This window comes from Schistocerca cancellata, chromosome 4 (genome assembly GCF_023864275.1).
Source record: "Schistocerca cancellata isolate TAMUIC-IGC-003103 chromosome 4, iqSchCanc2.1, whole genome shotgun sequence".
In the NCBI taxonomy this organism is placed as follows: domain Eukaryota; kingdom Metazoa; phylum Arthropoda; class Insecta; order Orthoptera; family Acrididae; genus Schistocerca; species Schistocerca cancellata.
In genome coordinates, this window is record NC_064629.1 from 125,558,213 (window position 1) to 125,580,226 (window position 22,014).

At 40.4% G+C, this 22,014-nt stretch overlaps 1 protein-coding gene across 1 annotated transcript in view; it reads right to left on the reverse strand.

Annotated features, from left to right (window-relative positions):
* The window catches only part of LOC126183243 (polyamine-transporting ATPase 13A3), a 187,666-nt gene that overhangs the window by 52,497 nt on the left and 113,155 nt on the right, over window positions 1-22,014 (reverse strand). Inside the window, exons 12-13 of the mRNA XM_049925038.1 lie at window positions 8,147-8,332; window positions 3,900-4,034 (exon numbers count right to left, since the gene is read on the reverse strand). Coding sequence (XP_049780995.1) covers window positions 3,900-4,034; window positions 8,147-8,332 — 321 coding nt within the window. The remainder of the gene's footprint in view (window positions 1-3,899; window positions 4,035-8,146; window positions 8,333-22,014) is intronic.

Genomic DNA, 22,014 nt, shown 5'->3' on the forward strand with positions numbered 1-22,014 from the left:
CTTTCTCAGTGCCATAATTATTTTTGGAGTAGGCATATGAAGTTCAGAAGTAACCAGTCACATGTCAAAGAAGTGTGGCAAAATTTGTGATTAGATGCAATATAAATATATATAATAAAGACTAAAATAGCAGTGAAAAAGAAAGAGAGCTCCACCACAGAATTGCTGCATAATGGTAGATATTTTCTTCTTCTTTCTTTCTTTCTTTGTTTGAAAGTTATATTTTTAAATATTTGCAGAGTAAAAATGGAAGTAAGGGAGAGGAATAGTGAAAACTTGAGGTAAACTGGGGAAAGAAGCAGAAACAATCCCCAAAAGTGTTAGAAGATTATATCACAGAAAACAAATAGTATGTATTTATACCTAGCTGCAATTTGCGATTGGAAGTAATGAGAAAAAAATCAATAAAAATCAAACACAGGGATGAACATTTATGCATGTATAAGGAGGAAGGTGGACACTGTTTCCCACAGTTTTTTTGTCTGACTGTAGACAGTATATATTCATATAAATACAACAAATGATTACTTTTGATAGCAGACAATGAATCAAAGACAATATCACTAATAGAAAGTATTAGAGTAACACCCAAAATTGTACACCAAGAGAAACTTTCAGCCAGAATCTTAGCATGAACTGTAACAACATTAATGAATAAGAAATGAAAACATTGCTGCCAGCTGATAAAACTTGATTTTTGTTGACCACACTACTGATTTCATGGCTTACAGCCACATCTTCAGGTGCAACAGACATATTAAACCCTCGAGTGGTCGCGCCCATTTTCGTAACAACAACTGGCACATGGTGTACTTTGTACAATGTAAGGAGTAGTTGTTTTTATGTTACTAAGGTAAACATGTATGTGTAAAACCAAAGTTTAATTTTAGATTAATTAAACAATAATAAAATAAACTTTCATTATGTCACACTGTTGCCACACAAAAGTGCTACCCCACAGTAACGATCCACTCAAAGCATTATATGGAGCAGTCACATCAGATCAAGGCAAAACGCTTATTCAGTTACCAATTATCTCACAGACAACTGCCTCATTGTAAGATTGTACTACTAGCTCAGAATCTGGGGCATTTTCTTGCACTGACCGCAAATTTTTTTCTCACCTAGCTCTCTGTTTATTTTATTTTACAGCTGCTCACTTTGATGTATGACAAGACAGTTTATCACTGTGTTAGATGAAGCAATGATGAAGGAATAAGTATGGTCTCACAACTGCAAAATAACAATGGAACAGTACAAGATAATGTTGTTTATGTTTGGTACACTTTATATACAGGTGCACCCATTCAAGGATTAAGAATGGAAATATCATCATAAACTGTATTGCTATTTGGCATTATTATATAAAGATTATTTGCAGACTTATGCTCACCAAATTACATAAATCCATAATTGGTGACTGCAATATCCTTAGTCAAAGGTATTAGCATTCTGACAATACTTTCAATATTTGAGAAGTCTAGATGAATGAAGACTACTTTGGAAGCCAATCCCTGTAATATCCTATACTAATGTTGCCAGGTAGCTTGAACCCATATAACAGTTTTTCATTGCATATGTAAGTGTCTATAAGAAAAAGAAACAGTGCTGAAGGCTAAAACTGATTCCAAAGATAATCGCTCATAATGTAGTTAACAGTGCAAATAATGCAAGACCGTGGGAAGAAAGTAGAATAAAGTAGCCATGTTGCTTTCTTACCACCGAGCGAGGTGGCGCAGTGGTTAGACACTGGACTCTCATTCGGGAGGACGACGGTTCAATCCCGCGTCCGGCCATCCTGATTTAGGTTTTTCGTGATTTCCCTAAATCACTTCAGGCAAATGCCGGGATGGTTCCTCTGAAAGGGCATGGCAGATTTCCTTCCCCATCCTTCCCTAATTCGATGAGACCGGTGACCACGCTGTCTGGTCTCCTTCCCCAAACAACCAACCAATGCTTTCTTACCATGTCAAACCAGACACAGAAGGCACAGCTTACAAGAGCAGGCCCTGACTTTGCCGGCCACCAGGAAACACTGACTGTCCAGGTAAACAGTAACTATCACATAGAAGCCTGCCTGGTTAGGGGCACCTGATCCCCAGCACTAATCCGCCCGGGAGACTTGTGTCGAGGTCTGGTGAGCCAGCCAGTCTGTGGATGGTTTTTAGGCAGTTTTTCATCTGCCTCGACGAATGCGGGCTGGTTCCCCTTATTCCGCCTCAGCTACACTATGTTGGCAATTGCTGCACAAACAAGTTCTCCACTTATGCGTACACCAGCACTACTCTACCACGCAAACATAGGGGTCACACTCGTCTGGTGTGGGACATTCCCTGGGGGCGGGAGGTTGTCCACCGGGAGCCGAACTGCACAATACCCTGAAAGAGTGGTTCAGAGTGGGGCGGCGGAAGGGTGAAGTTGACTGTGGTGGTCGTCGTGGGGTTGTGGACCACTGCGGCTGCGGTAGGGACGGAGCCTCTCCATCGTTTCTAGGCCTCTCCTACATCTACATGGTTACTCTGCAATTCACACTTAAGTGCCTGGCAGAGGGTTCATCGAACCATTTTCATACTACTTCTCTACCATTCCACTCTTGAATGGTGCATGGGAAAAAGGAAAACCTAAGTCTTTCCGTTTGAGCTCTGATTTCTCTTTTTTTATTATGATGATCATTACTCCCTACATAGGTTGGTGTCAACAAAATATTTTAGAAGTTGGAAGAGAAAGTGATTGAAATTTGATAAACAGATCTCACCACAAAGAAAACTGCCTTTGTTTCAGTGACTGCCACCCCAACTCACGCATCATATCAGCGACACTCTTACCCCTATTGCGCGATAACACGAAACGAGCTACCCTTCTTTGCATTTTTTTGATGTCCTCCGTCAATCCTACCTGGTAAGGATCCCACGCCGCGCAGCAATATTCCAGCAGAGGACGGACAATACAATACAATAGAATACAATCACACAGAAGCTGTGTCACAATGTACACGTGACGAAGAGTGCTGGGTCATTCCCTTACGAAATAATTAACCAAAGAAGCAATGAAAGTTTGTCAAAATATTATGATGCTTTAAACCCAACAGACCATTCAACATGTTCTGTATACTACCTTTTTTGTATTTCCACTATCTCCAGTATACTCAAATCCTGGCCCTATTCTTTTCTATGAAGGATTATAAAATTTTCAGCAAGACTATGCCCCACTTCCCGTGCATGTGAGGTTAATGCAGATTTGGAATTTGTTAAATTAAGATGTTCCTGGAACCCTTTAACTGAAGCACCTACCGATTTGTCCTATGTATTTTTTTGGGCAATCATTGCATTAGTTACAGTAAATACCCACTGAATTACATTTGTCGCAGGAAATAGTTTCTCTATGTCCATGTTATGGATTAATGTAATTTTGCGAGTTAAGTCTGCATATAATGTTTATATAATAGCACAATTCTGCAATACAGTTTATAATACTATTTCATTTCTTAAATATGTACATTTCACCTGAATTTGTGGCTGTAAGCCATGAAACCAGTAGTGTGCTCAATTAAAACCAAGTTATACCAGCTGTCAGCAGGGTTTTCATTCATCATGACCTTCAGCTGCTGCAGATGCCCTGCATGTAAAATTGTTTGTAAAACAGATGCTTATGAAAAGTGATGTTCATATAATTAGAAATGCCAGCTTCTGTACCTAAAATTGGCTAATCTGTAACTATGACCTTGCAGAAGGTATCAATTTGCACTTACGAACAGATCAGTTGCATGTAACAAAGAGGGTTTACAGCTTAAGGAGTGACTAACAGACTGTCTGATGACACACTAAAATTAATAGCCACTTTGAGAGCAAATATTCTCATAGAAAGAAACAAGAAAGAAAACTTAACCAAACAAAACTCACATCTATGTCAGAGTCCTTTCCAGCAGAGGTGTATCTTCCTTTGGGTGGCTTAACTACTGTTGGAAATAACATATCAAACTTTGAAGTGTCTTCAATATCATGCTCTTCCAGCTGCCATCCTGTTGACTCAAACATCTGGAAATGATAAAAGTGCAATATATTCCACAGTCTTCAATTAAAGTTAGATTAGAATATTATCAATAAGGGTAAAGCAGTATTTTCATTCCAATAATGAAAATAATAAATCCATAAAAAGTTAATCTGTCATCAACCCAAGAGTTTTAACATCACTGTGTTTTACTAGGCATGGGCCTATTACAGGTGGTATGCCATTTCCTTCCTAGGACCTTTGAAGCTCGAACTGACTTACTCAGCCAGTAATTGGGAGACCTAAAGTTTAATGCGAATTACAAGCCATGGTGCACCTTGGCATTTTTCACATTAACAAACACTACCAGCAGTGAAAGAAGTGAAGAATGACAGATGAAATTTTTGGACTGACTGGGGAGCACACACATGACCTTGGATCCACAGTCTGGCACTTTACCACAATACATTTATATCGATCTTTAATATTTTTTCCAAGAATGAAATCTTTACTGAAACTAAATGTGAGATAAAAAAATGATGGTACTCCTCACAAAATAAACACTAGTAACAAAGATAGAAATTTGAAGAGTCATGTTGTAAGCAGAGAGAAGAACCCGCTTATTATCTTCCAACCATCATTTCCATTGGTATTTATTTTGTATTGTATGCAACTGCCAGTCAGTTTTATCCTACTCTGACTTGAGCATGAAGCTCTGTTTTTCTAAGCTTTTAAACTTCTGCTACAAAATAATATCCCAACATATAAGTTTGCTAGCAACAATCCACCACCATTTGAAAACAATGGTAACATTCATATAACACTTGAAGGAGAAATCTATAATCCTTTATGAAGACAAGTCATTGTTAAATATTGTTACCAAGAACCTTGAAAAGTACTTAACCAATCTGCTTCACATTTTTACACGATACTCTAATAAACATTCAGACAGACACAGGCTACATATTTTCAAATATATATGGAATATAAAGATATATTAGCAAAAATCTCCAATTTCCTTGACCTATTTACTTAAAATTTTTACACAATACTCTAATAATCTTTGGATGAACATAAGCTACATTATAAACTCTCTCTCTCTCTCTCTCTCTCTCTCTCTCTCTCTCTCTCTCTCTCCCTCCCTTCCTCCCCCCCTCCCTCCCTCCCTCCCTCCCTCTCTCTCTCTCTCTCTCTCTCTCCCTCCCTCCCTCCTCTCTAATAAAACCAATCTCCAAAACTACTACACGAATTTTCATGGGATTTTCACAAGTAACTTTAGCACAGATTGGAGGCAAGATATAGGTTTTATTTAATCATAATTGGAACAGGAAATAAGAAGATATTTTAATTTAAAGTTTTATCTAAAATCATCTGCTCAGCTTGGTAGTTCAGATGTTTAACCATCACCAAATAATACAGCAAAGAACCAATAGATGGTGCTTTCAGTTTTTTTAACTCAGTGACAGGTATGTTTTCTGAACTGTATGTCAGTACAGAATTAAGCACAACAACCTTATCTTTATGAATACAAACTAACAGCGAATTTACTTGGCTAGTATATATAGAGTTACTGCTTTCAATTTCTGTATTAAAAAAAAAAACAACATAATGACACAGATTTCCTTTTTCAATAGGTTTCATGTATATTCTTTGCTAGAAAAAGCATTTTGTTTACAAATAAAAATGCCTAGAAAATGATTGAGTTTTTCTGAATACACCAGAACAGCTAAATGACTGAGTGTATGCAGTCTAAAGCTTCAATTGAAGATCACATGAGGCAAGACTTGCTGCAGCCTGAGAACATCAGGCTTTAACTCGCTCTTTGGAAACTCCTTCCAAAGGTGAGGCATGACGTAACTCTGATCAAGAGCATCATTCATTATCTTGTTTCTCAGAAGCCTTCACTCACAGCAGCTTAAAGTTACTTCTCTCCATCATCACAGAAGCAGAAATTTTGACAGGAAGTGGCCCTAGCAAGCTAGTTTTTATACCATGAATTCTGTTTACATCAAACAATTTACCATTTGACTTTAAACATGTACAATTCCACTGAGCTTATGTTATCTCATGGCCCTAGACAAAGTATAAAGCCAGGTGCTGTATGTTGTGGTCGTTAACCTCAGTGCCTGTTTCTTTTTGCATGTTCACCTCTATGTGGCACCTTCCCATGTAAGTTCAATTCAATTCAATTCAATAGTAAAACAAATAAGCTCTTTGTTCATACTGTTTCTCAGCACAACACAGGTTGGAAATGGCCAAATAAATTAGGGAGGGTTGTTGCATGGTATCTTTCTCATTACATAAAAAGTATCCACTCAAAATTTCATTAGTAATAGTATTGGCATTGGGCAAAAACTTGCATTCTTTTAGAAACACACAGTACGTTATATTAAAAATGATTTTTTTTTCCTCTAAAATGGAAAACATGTGATTTGAAAAACAAGACTTACAGAAGTTTTGAAAAAATTGTATATTAACCAATTTGTGTTACAGTACACATTTGTGCCAGATAGCAATAGTACAACCTGCATGAAGCTCAATCTGCAAGATGAACTCACTGTTTAATAAACAAAGAGGAATGGCTGTAAAAGCTACTCGATATTTTACTTGTAGTGATGGTGTAACCAAGGCACTAACCCTCATCTGTGTACTGCCTTAATTGAATGCACAGTTGGCTTCAACTCTACTATGAATATAAGGTAAATGATGAGCCTGAAAACATGATTCTTTTTTTATTTTATTTCTTTGTCTGGATGAGACACAAATAAAAATTTCTTGGCGCACTTGTTGTTAATTACAAAAGGATTACTCAATGAAGTAAAATAATTTTACTAAGCATAAAATTAACATTAAATTTATTTTAGAAAGAAATGGTTTATAGACCTGATGATATGGCAAGTTCCAAAAAGAGAGGTGGTTGTGTACGAGAAAGATTGTCCTCTGTGCCACTATCATAAGGAAATAAATAATAATAGCAACATCAAATTTCATTTTAACCTTAAGAATATGAAATGGCTGTTCAGACATAATATATAATATTAGCATGTATTGGTAGCAATTTCATATGTTACAAAGGGACAAATGAAAAATAGTTACATGAATTTTTATGGATATGGAAAAAAGGAAAGTAGTTAGGTTGAAAATTTCTAATGCATATAGTTTTGCATAACTGAGCTTGCATAAATATGCACAATCTATGTATGACAGGGCTAATCTGTGAATGTTGTTTACCGCAGACAGAAAATTGATTTTTTGCTATACACCCATTGTCTGCAAACATTTTACAAGTCATGAGCTTTGTGTGTGATTATTAAATTTGTGTGAAATTTGGTGGTAGATTCTGATTTTATACTAAATATGATAGCTGAAAAACCTTTAATAATGTGGTTATTCATGAACAAGAAGCTTTTAAGCTCATATGAGGCAACCATTAATCGAATTTGTAACCATCTAATGGCAGTTTCTGTGGCATATTTATTAGTTCCTCCGAGTCTAGGGGTTCCTAAACTGTCAAAATAATACTGACAGCTGCTTTCAAATTTTGTACAGTTGAAATTCTCAGTTGTTCACGTAAGACAGAATGGATCCTCTAACTCAAGAGCAGAGCACATGCTAAAACTGTGGGCTGGACTGGGACTCAAGCCTGCATCCTTGCTTTTTGTGGTCAGTGTGCTACAAATGCTAATATCTGTGATTGCAGAAAGATATGTAAATAGCACAGTTTTAATAGCAGAAATGGAACAACTACTGGAAATACAACACCATATACAGAGGCAAAACAGCTTCAGTGGCACTGTTACAGTGACATTCCTATCTCTATCACTGTCGCTTCCTTTACAATAAATTAATGTTAATGTTCATTACAGACTTTTCAGAAGTTTTCTGAGAGATTAAAGAAAAGACTGGTCTGTAAACACAAAGGGAAAATGAACACAAGCTATAGGTTAGAACAGAGTGTTTGAAGTTGCTAAGGTTTATGAACAGTACATCACTATTACAATTTACCACATCAACACTGTTACACACAATTATAGATATAAATCAAATAGTTGAATGAAAACTGGAGAGGTCAGATCTCTTTTGTCACTTAACAGCTAATAATAATGTCAAAGTGTGACAAGTATAAGGTAATTCATGATTAAATTATAATAAGCCATACCTTGAGATCTAAGGGTTCACCAGAAAGTTCACCATCAATTATTGTCAGAGAGTGACATGTAGCCATTCCAAACACAAATTCATCATTATTCAAACATGAGACAGCTCTCTGAGGTGTCAAGAATGTACTGTTTTGTACTGGTACAACACCCCACATATCCAGACCATCTTCTGTCAATGTGCCTGTCTGAAAAATAATAATAAACATCAAGAAACAAAACACCTCTGGACCCGCAATAATCCATATTTCCTGCAATTTTTTAACATGAAGTAAGGAATTGTAAGTAATAATAACAATTCATTACATAATGAAGAGAGACAAATTTATGTCTTACATGCAAATGTCTGTATTGGATACAACCATACATTTCAATATGTGGCTTGATCAACAAAAATATATTTCAAAAAAGAATGTGTTCAAACTGCTCCCATATGTGACTTCCAAAATGTAATTTACTAATGTAATTCATTGTATCATATATACAGGGCTATTACAAATGATTGAAGCGATTTCATAAATTCACTGTAGCTCCATTCATTGACATATGGTCACGACACACTACAGATACGTAGAAAAACTCATAAAGTTTTATTCGGCTGAAGCCGCACTTCAGGTTTCTGCCGCCAGAGCGCTCGAGAGCGCAGTGAGACAAAATGGCGACAGAAGCTGAGAAAGCGTATGTCGTGCTTGAAATGCACTCACATCAGTCAGTCATAACAGTGCAACGACACTTCAGGACGAAGTTCAACAAAGATCCACCAACTGCTAACTCCATTCGGCGATGGTATGCGCAGTTTAAAGCTTCTGGATGCCTCTGTAAGGGGAAATTAACGGGTCGGCCTGCAGTGAGCGAAGAAACGGTTGAACGTGTACGGGCAAGTTTCACGCATAGCGATGTGAAAGATTCAGTGTTTAAACCTCCTCTACCAAGAAACGTGCCAGAACTGCGAGCTCGCATCAACAATGCTTTCGAACTCATTGATGGGGACATGCTGCACCGAGTGTGGGAGGAACTTGATTATCGGCTTGATGTCTGCTGAATCACTAAAGGGGCACATATCGAAGATTTGTGAATGCCTAAAAAAATTTTTTGAGTTTTTGTATGTGTGTGCAAAGCATTGTGAAAATATCTCAAATAATAAAGTTATTGTAGTGCTGTGAAATCGCTTCAATCATTTGTAATAACCCTGTACATTGTGATATTTTAGACATGGCAGGAAGAAAGGAGGAATATTAAGAGTTAGCATCCTGTCAATGATAAGGTGATTAGAGATGAGATAATAAGTTCAGTTTGGGGAAGGATGGGAAAGGAAGTCAGCTGTGCCCATCCCAGCAATCTCCATGAAAGATTTTAGGGTAATCACAGAAAACCTAAACCTGGATAGCCAAACAATGCTCTGGACCACTATCCTTTCAAATTTGAATCCAATGGCTGAACACTAGATAACCTGCTTCGTGAGAAGTGACAAATAATTGTCTCACAGTGTTTGGCTGGAGTCAGGTTACACCACAGTCCCATTATGTTGAGTGAGTTCCATATAAATGCAGTGGAATAATATCAGTTACATACTGAGGAATGAGTGCAACATCCTCTTACTGTGTTAAATGCAGTCTGTATCATACGAAACTAGTGCATAACGAAGAGTAAGTTCAGTGCAAGACTTATTTCTGGGCTACTTTGCCACACTAAAAATTGTGACAATATACTTCCAATTTTAGTTATAATTGGTGACCATAGACTGCATGAGAAGGTACTCTGTACTGCTGATGGTTCAAAACAAAGTTTTCTTTAGATTTAATTTTCAGTCATCAGTCATGGTTGGTTGTAACTTACTGTAGTAATGGTACATCAAGGGTTAGGGGAGAATGCTATACCTAGAGCATAATGTACCTAGGAACACACAACATTTTCTGGTTGGTATTTCAGTCTTGTGATTGAATCATATGCAGCAATGCGCACTAGAGATCACCTTAAGCAGTTTCTGCCGTTTTCTACAGTTTTTATTGTTGCTAGACATGAAGTTGTGTTTCGTGCAGCACTTGCAAATATTTTGAGTTTCATACGTGTAAGTGCTGTATAATATATTACAGCAATTTGGAATATATTATTAATTCTTTAGTTACAGAATTTTATGTTAAGTAAAATTCTACATATTTTTAAAACTAGGTATAGGAGCACCATTCTGTACCTTGAAACAGAAGGAGGTCTTTTACAATGGAACATGGGACATTTGCAAATTACCTGAGTTTCGTTAATGTTTTAACATTTTTACCTGTCTTGAAAATGAGAATGTGTTTCAATTTCCAATAGCTTCAGTTTTTAAGCATATTTAACCTGTAACTAAAGTCTGATAATACTTCTGCTTAATCTGATTTCACTTCCTGATTACTTGTGTGTAATTGAGTATAAATTTAATAGCAAGATCACTTAATACAGCACTGACACGATTTTCTCGACTGCAACACTTGTCAATTTCAATATAATATTTGTTCCCAGGTACATGACCATGTTGTACCTTGGAATATGTTTTTACATTTGGAACAACCTTAATTACTGGAGTAATTTTTGTAATTTCAGAAAAAGACTGCAGCATATAAAAAGTGAATGCAGTCATTTAAAAATGGAATAAGAAACTATATTAAACTTCTACTACAGAGCTGGCTACAGGTGAAAGTCTGAAATGAGTACCAATGTACAACACTCTCCCCTATTTGACCTAGCCATCATCAAATTACTTGCTGCAAAACAGATGTTGAATGACTTAGGTAATGAAGAACATACACAGTCCAGTCACATTAATGTGAATAACCACCTTTTGCAGCACGAACATGCAGGAAGAGGGTCAGTGAGGTTCTAGAAGGTACTGACAAAGATGTGGAGCCATGCCAATTCAAGTGCCATGGCCAGTTGCACTGGGATTCACAGCTGAGGATCCATGGCACATGCAGCCCCGCAGAGGTGGTCCCACAGATTCTTGACTGGGTTTAAATGCAGCCATGGGAGTATGGTACACTCATCCTGATGCTCTTTGAACTACTAACACACACTGTGAGCTGTGCGACACGTTGCACTGTCCTGTTGGTAGATGCTGTTGTGCTCAGGAAAAACAAACTGTGTGCAGGGGTGGACATGGCCTCCAAGGATAGATGCAAACTTGTGTTGACCCACTATGCCCTTCAGAATGATGAGATAACCCAGGAAATGTCATGAATACATTCTCCAGACTATAACACTCCTTCTTCCAGCCTGGACAATTCTGATGATTGTTGCACTACACCAAAGGCCATCTGTCTGATGAAGCACAAAATGTGATTCATCTGAAAAAGGCAACCTGTCACCACTCAGTGGACATCCACTTGTGGTTCTGGCATGCAAATTCTGGTCTTCATCGCTGATGAACAGCAGTCAGCATGGTGCATGAACAAGATATCTGCTGCAGAGCCCCATAGACAGCAATGTCTGCTGAACGGTCATTGTGGAGACCCTTGGTTCACCTGGGTGGTCAGTTGATCAACAGTTGCATGTCCATTCACCTGTATACATATCCACAATCGTCATTTACACCTGTCATCTATGGTTCTTGATTCACCATAGGTGCTTCAGTGCCTGTTTTGGATAGTGCCATTTTGTCATGCACAGTATACTTAAACCAAGACGGCATATGAACAGATTACAAACTTAGCCACTTCAGAAATGCTTCCGCCATTGGTCCAAAAGCAAATGATCATGCCCTTTTGTATGTCAGATTAATGGTTCCATTTTTCACATTACTGGTTCCATTTTTCACATTATGACAACAGTTGCACTGTTTCCTGCATCCCGGACACACTTTATATACCCTCCACTGCTAGTGCTGCCACCTGACATTTGTGTGTGGTTATTGCACATGGATGTCCAACATAGGTGGTGGTCACATTGGTGTGACTAGCTCCTGTAATTTTAGTTGTACTAATGTGTCCGGAAGTGTGTACTGTTATTATTAGACTAAGGGAAGGATGGTCATGAAAAGGGGTTATACATACTTGTGGAAGGCAACAAGCACCACACATTGCCTCACTCAGTCATGAAAATTACTGTTTAACTGCTCTTGATACTGAATTTTGGGTTTAAAAAAAGGAAAGAAAAAAGATAAAAAAAAACAGGCTGCCCCACTACACTGGGGTTTTGTTAACATTCTTCTGCTTGAATAGGATGTTGAGTGGTGATTTCACGCTTGTATGTATAGGCTTCCACAGCTGTTGTCACTGTCAGTGAAATTATTTAGGTCATGTGATCACATGATCAATATTTAAAATTATCCAACATTTTGGACACTGTTGCAAATGGCCCTACTCAGGGTGTTTTGCTTACTGCTGAATGAGAAAAATTTTACTTCTTGTATACTAGTGGAAGAAGCTATTTTCATGACTTGATAGGGTATTGAGGATGAGGAGGGGGGGTCTGTTGGACATCATTTATTTCTTGTTATCGGTAGAAATGGACTTACTTGATTGCCGTTTGCTTTATTTTTTGCCATTGGCGCAAATAAGTGAATGGGAAATGGTTGGCAGTTGTGACATAGTGCTGTTTTCTTGCTGCCTCATGGCAGCTGAGGCGTGCCAGTATTCTGTGTACCTATGGCTGCTGTGATCTCCCAATTACCTGTGTGAGCTCCTTTATTTGAGCTGTTGTCCCATAGCACTGTTACTTCTGGCAACCAAGACGCTGAAAATCTGTCCTGTCTTCTCTATTCAGGTTAAAGGGTCACTTGGCTATTTCTACTGCCTCTCTAACCTTCCGCACAAGGTACATGGCTGTTTTCCTAGAATGTGGGTTTCTTCAAATATTACTTTTATGCCGCACTTGTCCTGGTGTTCAACCACCACTGACTTGGAGTGTTATCTTAAGACAAATGTATCTTTCATGTTAAGACACCTGTGTGCTAATTGGTCACCCTGCCTTGCATACATACACTAGATCACATTTGCAGTCGATTTCATAGACTCCAGCAGTATGTAGCATGCCAACTGCATCTTTTGTTGAAACAAGACATCTTTTACTTTGTTGCTCTTTGGAAAATTGGCTTGATACCTACTCGGCAGAGAGTTTTGCCCACATGTTCGGCAACCCCTTGTATGTATGGTAATAGGGCTCTGTTTTGTGCTTCCTATTGCTCTCTCCTTCTCCTTTTGTCTTCATCATTTGTTGCCATAATTTTGCCTAACATCTTCATCCCATAACCACTGGCTCCAAAGATGAACCCAAGATTTCCTAGTTCTGCCTTCAGATGTTCTCCATTGCTGATTCTATGGGACCTCTCGGTTAACGTGTACAGGGTGTTTTTTTTTTTTTTTTTTCCATAGGGTGATGGTGGAAGGAGGCATATAGGTACCTGTCCATGCTGGTGGTTTTTCTATCTACACTGTGGATAAGTTTACCATTAGGCTTTCGATAGACTTCGATGTCAAGGAAGGGCAGCACCTCAATCTTTTCTGTCCCAATAGTAAACTGGATTTTGCTGTGCTGCTGATTGAGGTGTTGGTGGAAGTTCTGTACCTCTTCTCCTCCATGTGTCCAGATAACAATGACACACTTATTAAAATATTCCAAGCTATTATGCCAAAGTCAGATGACATTCATGTTGGAACCAAACATTTCGTCCCCATCTACAGGAGACACCTACAAGGGGTTTTTAGCTTTTCAAATGTCTGACACACACACTGGCTCACTATTGAATACAGGAAAGCACACTCCCACACAGAAGCATGAAGTCACATGTTTCAAAAACTCTAGCACAATTGGTCAGTGTCGGCTCCTGTCATCAACTACTGCTGTCACTGTATGGTGGAAGATGGGTACACATCTTTTGCAGCTCTGCAATCCAGATATTATCCAGTTTCACACCCTTCTCCTTCCAATTAAAATTATTAGGGTGTTTAATAATCTCTATTGCCTCTCTGTACAGTCTCTCATAACACCGAGTTTGTTTGCATGGCCATCCTCCACAGCAAGCACAGAAAATTTGTTTTGTAAATAAAAAGTGCCTTCTCTTGCTGCACTGTATTTTATTCTCCCAGACGCATTTCACCTTTTCTAACTCTAAGGCACCATCAGTGGAATCTATACAGTTATGATACATTTTAATTTTGATATGTATTATTTGTGGATTATAAAACAATTCACTTCTCGCTTTTTATGTAAATAAGTGATTACTTATAGTTCTTCATGTTTTTAGTTGGCATCTGCATTTCCTCTCATCTGGTCACATGCTGGAGGTCACACTACTGCTCTATTTATGAAACATAAGCATTATGTGCTTGTTGTTGTTGTTGTTGTGGTCTTCAGTCCTGAGACTGGTTTGATGCAGCTCTCCATGCTACTCTATCCTGTGCAAGCTTCTTCATCTCCCAGTACCTACTGCAACCTACATCCTTCTGAATCTGCTTAGTGTATTCATCTCTTGGTCTCCCCCTACGATTTTTACCCTCCACGCTGCCCTCCAATACTAAATTGGCGATCCCTTGATGCCTCAGAACATGTCCTACCAATTATGTGCTTATGTTTCGTAAATAGGCCAGATGAGAGGAAATGCAGGTACCAACTAAAAATGTTAAGAACTGTAAGTAATCACTTACTTACTTAAAAAGCGAGAAGTGAACTGTTTTATAATCTATGAATAATACATACCAAAAGAAAAGTGTATCATAACTGTATCATTATAGATCCCACCGATGAGGCCTTAAAGAGAAAAAAGGTGAAACGCACCTGGGAGAATAAAATACAGTGCGGCAAGAGAAGGCATTGTTTTTATTTACAAAACAAATATTTCATAATACCACTTGTGGCTGCCAGTACCTGAGTCTTATCATATCATATCCAGTTGTCTCCTGGCTGCAAATCATGTTCCGCAACAGCTGATCTGCCTGTTTCTCACCTTAACTTCATGAGGCCACTCCACTTCAGATCATTCTGGATTGTTACTCTTAGGTATTTAATGGTTGTTACTGTTTCCAAACCCCCCAACCCCCCCCCCCCCCCCCCCCACCATGAACCATGGACCTTGCCGTTGGTGGGGAGGCTTGCATGCCTCAACGATACAGATAGCCGTACCGTAGGTGCAACCACAACGGAGGGGTATCTGTTGAGAGGCCAGACAAACATGTGGTTCCTGAAGAGGGGCAGCAGTCTTTTCAGTAGTTGCAGGGGCAACAGTCTGGATGATTGACTGATCTGGCCTTGTAACACTAACCAAAATGGCCTTGCTGTTCTGGTACTGTGAACGGCTGAAAGCAAGGGAAAACTACAGCCATAATTTTTCCCGAGGGCATGCAGCTTTACTGTATGATTAAATGATGATGGCGTCTTCTTGGGTAAAATATTCCGGAGGTAAAATAGTCCCCCATTCGGATCTCCGGGCGGGGGACTACTCAAGAGGATGTCGTTATCAGGAGAAAGAAAACTGGCGTTCTATGGATCGGAGCGTGGAATGTCAGATCCCTTAATCGGGCAGGTAGGTTAGAAAATTTAAAAAGGGAAATGGATAGGTTAAAGTTAGATATAGTGGGAATTAGTAAAGTTCAGTGGCAGGAGGAACAAGACTTTTGGACAGGTGAAAACAGAGTTATAAATACAAAATCAAATAGGGGTAATGCAGGAGTAGGTTTAATAATGAGTAAAAAAATAGGAGTGCGGGTAAGCTACTACAAACAGCATAGTGAATGCATTATTGTGGCCAAGACAGACACGAAGTCCACGCCTACTACAGTAGTACAAGTTTATATGCCAACTAGCTCTGCAGATGACAAAGAAATTGATGAAATGTATGATGAGATAAAAGAAATTATTCAGGTAGTGAAGGGAGACAAAAATTTAATAGTCATGGGTGACTGGAATGCAAGAGTAGGAAAAGGGAGAGAAGGAAACATAGTAGGTGAATATGGATTGAGGCTAAGAAATGAAAGAGGAAGCCGCCTGGTAGAATTTTGCACAGAGCATAACTTAATCATAGCTAACACTCGGTTCAAGAATCATAAAAGAAAGGTGTATCCATGGAAGAATCCTGGAGATACTAGAAGGTATCAGATACATTATATAATGGCAAGACAGAGATTTAGGATCCAGGTATTAAATTTTAAGACATTTCCAGGGGCAGATGTCGACTCTGACCACAATCTATTGGTTATGAACTGTAGATTAAAACTGAAGAAACTGCAAAAAGGTGGGAATTTAAGGAGATGGGACCTGGATAAACTGAAAGAACCAGAGGTTGTACAGTGTTTCAGGGAGAGCATAAGGGAACAATTGACAGGAATGGGGGAAAGAAATACAGTAGAAGAAGAATGGGTAGCTTTGAGGGTTGAAATAGCGAAGGCAGCAAAGGATCAAAGAGGTAAAAAGAGCAGGGCTGGTAGAAACCCTTGGGTAACTGAAGAAATATTGAATTTAATTGACGAAAGGAGAAAATATAAAAATGCAGTACATGAAGTAGGCAAAAAGGAATACAAACGCCTCAAAAATGATATCGACAGGAAGTGCAAAATGGCTAAGCAGGGATGGCTAGATGACAAATGTAAAGATGTAGAGGCTTATCTCACTAGGGCTAAGATAGATACTGCCTACAGGAAAATTAAAGAGACCTTCGGAGAAAGGAGAACCACTTACATGAATATCAAGAGCTCAGATGGAAACCCAGTTCTAAGCAAAGAAGGGAAAGCAGAAAGGTGGAAGGAGTATATAGAGGGTCTATACAAGGGTGATGTACTTGAGGACAATATTATGGAAATGGAAGAGGATGTAGATGAAGATGAAATGGGAGATATGATATTGCGTGAAGAGTTTGACAGAGCACTGAAAGACCTGAGTCGAAACAAGGCCCCCGGAGTAGACAACATTCCATTAGAACTACTGACAGCCTTGGGAGAGCCAGTCCAGACAAAACTCTACCATCTGGTGAGTAAGACGTATGAGAAAGGCGAAATAACCTCAGACTTCAAGAAGAATATAATAATCCCAATCCCAAAGAAAGCAGGTGTTGACAGATGTGAAAATTACCGAACTATCAGTTTAATAAGTCACAGCTGCAATATACTAACGCGAATTCTTTACAGACGAATGGAAAAATTGATACAAGCCGACCTCGGGGAAGATCAGTTTGGATTTCGCAGAAATGTTGGAACATGTGAGGCAATACTGACCCTACGACTTATCTTAGAAGAAAGATTAAGGAAAGGCAAACCTACGTTTCTAGCATTTGTAGACATAGAGAAAGCTTTTGACAATGTTGACTGGAATACTCTCTTTCAAATTCTGATGGTGGCAGGGGTGAAATACAGGGAGCAAAAGGCTATTTACAATTTGTACAGAAAGCAGATGGCAGTTATAACAGTCGAGGGACATGAAAGGGAAGCAGTGGTTGGGAAGGGAGTGAGACAGGGTTGTAGCCTGTCCCCGATGTTATTCAATCTGTATATTGAGCAAGCAGTAAAGGAAACAAAAGAAAAGTTCGGAGTAGGTATTAAAATCCATGGAGAAGAAATAAAAACTTTGAGGTTCGCCGATGACATTGTAATTCTGTCAGAGACAGCAAAGGACTTGGAAGAGCAGTTGAACGGAATGGACAGTGTCTTGAAAGGAGGGTATAAGATGAACATCAACAAAAGCAAAACGATGATAATGGAATGTAGTCGAATTAAGTTGGGTGATGCTGAGGGAATTAGATTAGGAAATGACACACTTAAAGTAGTAAAGGAGTTTTGCTGTTTGGGCAGCAAAATAACTGATGATGGTCAAAGTAGAGAGGATATAAAATGTAGACTGGCAATGGCAAGGAAAGCGTTTCTGAAGAAGAAAAATTTGTTAACATCGAGTATAGATTTAAATGTCAGGAAGTCGTTTCTGAAAGTATTTAATGGAGTGTAGCCATGTATGGAAGTGAAATGTGGACGAGAAATAGATTAGACAAGAAGAGAATAGAAGCTTTCGAAATGTGTTGCTACAGTATAATGCTGAAGATTAGATGGGTAGATCATATAACTACTGAGGAGGTATTGAATAGAATTGGGGAGAAGAGGAGCTTGTGGCACAACTTGACTAGATGAAGGGATTGGTTGGTAGGACATGTTCTGAGACATCGAGGGATCATCAATTTAGTATTGGAGGGCAGCGTGGAGGGTAAAAATCTTAGAGGGAGACCAAGAGATGAATACACAAAGCAGATTCAGAAGAATGTAGGCTGCAGTAGGTACTGGGAGATGAAGAAGCTTGCACAAGATAGGGTAGCATGGAGAGCTGCATCAAACCAGTCTCAGGACGGAAGACAACAACAACAACAACTGTTTCCAGTGATTTTTCATTACAAAGATAATAAATTGCCTTAAGTGGTCACCATAGCTGACTACCACACAGAGGACCCTGGTTCAATTCCTGGTACTGACAGGAGTTTTATTAGGTGGAAGGATGCACTCAGTCCTGTGATGCCAACTGAACAACTACTTGACTGGCAGCTCCAGGTCACAAAGACTGATAATGGCCAGGAGAGCAGTGTGCTGACCCATCAACCCTCCATACTGCATCCAGATGCCACTGATGGATGTCCAGTAAAAATGGGCTTTGAAGTGCATACCTTAAGAGCTATGAGCACTTGTTCATATTTGCTACTCTGAAACACATCGCTTCTGATGAAAAAGTTCTCATAGTTCTTATGATATCCATTTTACAGCCCGTGTTTACTTGACAATTTTTTATTGTTTTGATCCATAGTACCACCTCCCAAAATATAGAAAAGGTCTGTTAAATGCAAACAAACTTGAAAAAACAGTTGAAGATGAGATGCAACATACGAAACTGCAAGATGAATTTGACACAGTGCTGAATTTGACAGAGCACAGTTGATACAAGGCCTGTGAAGCAGACGACATTCCCTCAGGGTTATTGAGGTCCTTTGGAGTATAACAAAACTGTTCCACTTGGTATGCAAATTAATGAGACAGGAAATACATCCTCAGACTTCAAGAAGCATGTTTTAGTGTTTTGAATGGTAGGCTGCTAGCAAATATTGATAAGTTCTGAAGTAGCTTGAAAGCCATACTTTATTAACACAGCACAGAAAGAATTGCATTCAACGTAAGGTAGTTTCTGAATGGTAACCTTCTGAATGGTACAACTGAATGGGATCCTTCTGATCTGGTAATGCTGTTGATCCTGCAATGAGGAAGAGCAGTGTTAACTGACATCCACAGAGAAGTGGTGATTCCCCTGGGCGATGTACGCTGCCCCTGGAATGTGGGTCCAAAGGTTGTGAAGTGGTTTGTGGAGAGGGAATGGACGAAGAGGGCATGGCCTGAAAATGAGAACAAAAGCGCAAGACTGTCGTGGGAGTGATGAGGGTACAAAATGTTGTGCTGCCATCATAAGGGAGGCCGGCCATGGCTTTATCTCCTTGGCAAAGGTGCAAGGCATGGGGGTAGCATCAGGCATCACTGGGATGGGTGGCAGGAGAGGTGAGGAGCCGGGAAAGGGAGGAGAATGCAGCTGGAGGATGGAGACTGGTGCATCACATTGCCACAGGTGATGTAAAAGGCTCATGCCTGAAGGGCAGAGATGGGACCTGGGATGGCGGAGGTACTGTAGGCACTGAAGACTTGCAGGAAGAGCACAACAGCAAGATGAGGAACACAACAGTGGGCCTGTGGTGGCGGACTTCCTGTGGCTCTCAAAGCAGTGAGTGAGGAGCATTATGAGAGGGAGGGCTGTTTGGGGGTAGAAAAGCTGAGACGTGATGTATGCTGGACAATGAAAGGAGGGCCAGTAGGGAAGCCCAGAGTGGCCAGAAGGTCATTGCCATGGTATGCATGGGAGCACTGGAGGAAGCACAGAAACCAGCACATAGTCGTAAGTCAGCCAGAAGACAGGAGGTACGGAATGTTACAACACCCTCATAACGGAGGCCAGCTATTGCTACACCTTCAAGGTGAAGATGTGAAGCACACGGGGGACGGCTTGACGGGCTCAGTCAAAGGGGGGTTGCATCTGGATGATGCGACTATGATGGTGGTAAACGAGCCATCCACTGTGTGTTGATATTGCCTGCATGGAAGAAGGGAGTGGTCATACCACTAGAGAAAGTGATGGAGCCAGCACAATGTCACATGGAACCCAGACATGAAATGGCACAAAGTGCTAAACCACCCTCATGAGGAAGGCCGGCTATGGCAGTACCTTCGTGGCAAAGGCACAATGCATGGTGGCAGCATCGGATGAGGCTGGAGGAGGATGGCATCAGTGCAGGACATGGCAGCGCAAAAGTTCAGATGCTGGGATTGGGAATGTTGACTGTATGCTCCTTGTCATTCGATGTGCTGCACCACACTTGTACAGAAGGCTGACCATGGCTGCATCATCACAGGAGCAGCTTCAGGTGCACCTCAGGTGAGAACAGTAGTCAGGTGATGGATGAGCCCTGATGCTGTGTGAAGAAGGTTGACTACGGCTGCATCCCACAGGCACAAAGTGCAGGAGCAGCATCAAGTGCTGCTGAGGGAGGGGGAGGAGGAATGCAGATGTGAACTTTGGTGCTGACTAGTGTGGTGTGCCACTCTCCTGACGCGAATTGACCGTAGCTCCATCTTCTTACCGAAGGTGTGAAGCACCAGGTGCACCATCGGGCTCGTGGCCACAGAAGGGCAGCGGTCAGCTAGTAGATGAGGTCCACTGGAGTGGGATCCACACTGCTAAGTGATATGTCTAGGGCTGTACCACCTTTGTGAGGAAAGCTGTCCACGGCTGCATCTTCTCGGTGATGGTGCGAAGCGGCAACACAATACTGGGCAAAGCTGAGGGAAAGGGAGAGGACCGAGAGTGGGGGTGGAGAGAGGAGGAGGAGGGGGGGGGGAGTAGTCAGGTAGGACAACGATGGCAAACGACCCCTGGTGCTGCAAATTTTTTAGAAACTTATCCTCATCTACAACTTTTGGGCTGGAGCAATGCTACCCTCGAGAAGAGGTCTGGTCATGGCTCTAATGTGCGGAGCAGTGGAAGCAGCGTTGGACACAGCTGCAGGGGAGGTCGCGACTGGGTGGCGGATAAGATCACATGCTGCAATTATCCAACTTCATCCTCACTGTCAATTTTAGTGTCCTGATTGTTAGGCTGCATGCAAATAATGACCATTTCCCAAATAGCATGAAAGTAACACCGTGGAAAGGACAAAGTTCAACATAACATAGTTTCTGAAGGGTACAATGAAAGGGATCCTCCTGATCTGGTAATATGGCACAGCCAAGGGTCCATTGTGGCCTGGGTCACGACACAGGTTTTGATGCTAGTCGACTGTGATGTGGGTCATGAGAGTAACTGTGATAGGTACTGAGTCTGAGGAAAGTCAGTGTGGGATGGTGGTAGGTCAGTGCTAGATAGGTTAAGACCCCAAAAATTACAACTGGAAAATCAATGCATCACAGCTGATGTGAGCTCCAAATGATGGGCCGTGACACAGGCATCAAGACTGGAGCATCAGCTGGTGTACTGCTGTCAGCTTGCAGTCGAGGGCATCTTTATAGGCAGTGGGCAGAAGGATATTGTGCAGTGCTCAATGAGCACACCATGGAGGATGCAACATAGTCCCTGTGATGTAAAAACTGCTGTCACCAATGTGCACGCTACTTGATAGTGAGACTGGCACCCTTGGTGGCACCTAGCAGAGGTCGGCACATCAACAGGTGTATTACAGATTGTTTGCAGTAACATTTCCATGACACGCAGTGTACTAGTGATGCCTGGTGCACGATTGTCTCCAGTGGAGGAGTGCCTACAGTACTGGAGCAGGCAACCTGCTGGTTGCAGGCATTGTTTGGTTTGGTTGGTTTGATTTTTAAAGGGTGGTCATCGGTCC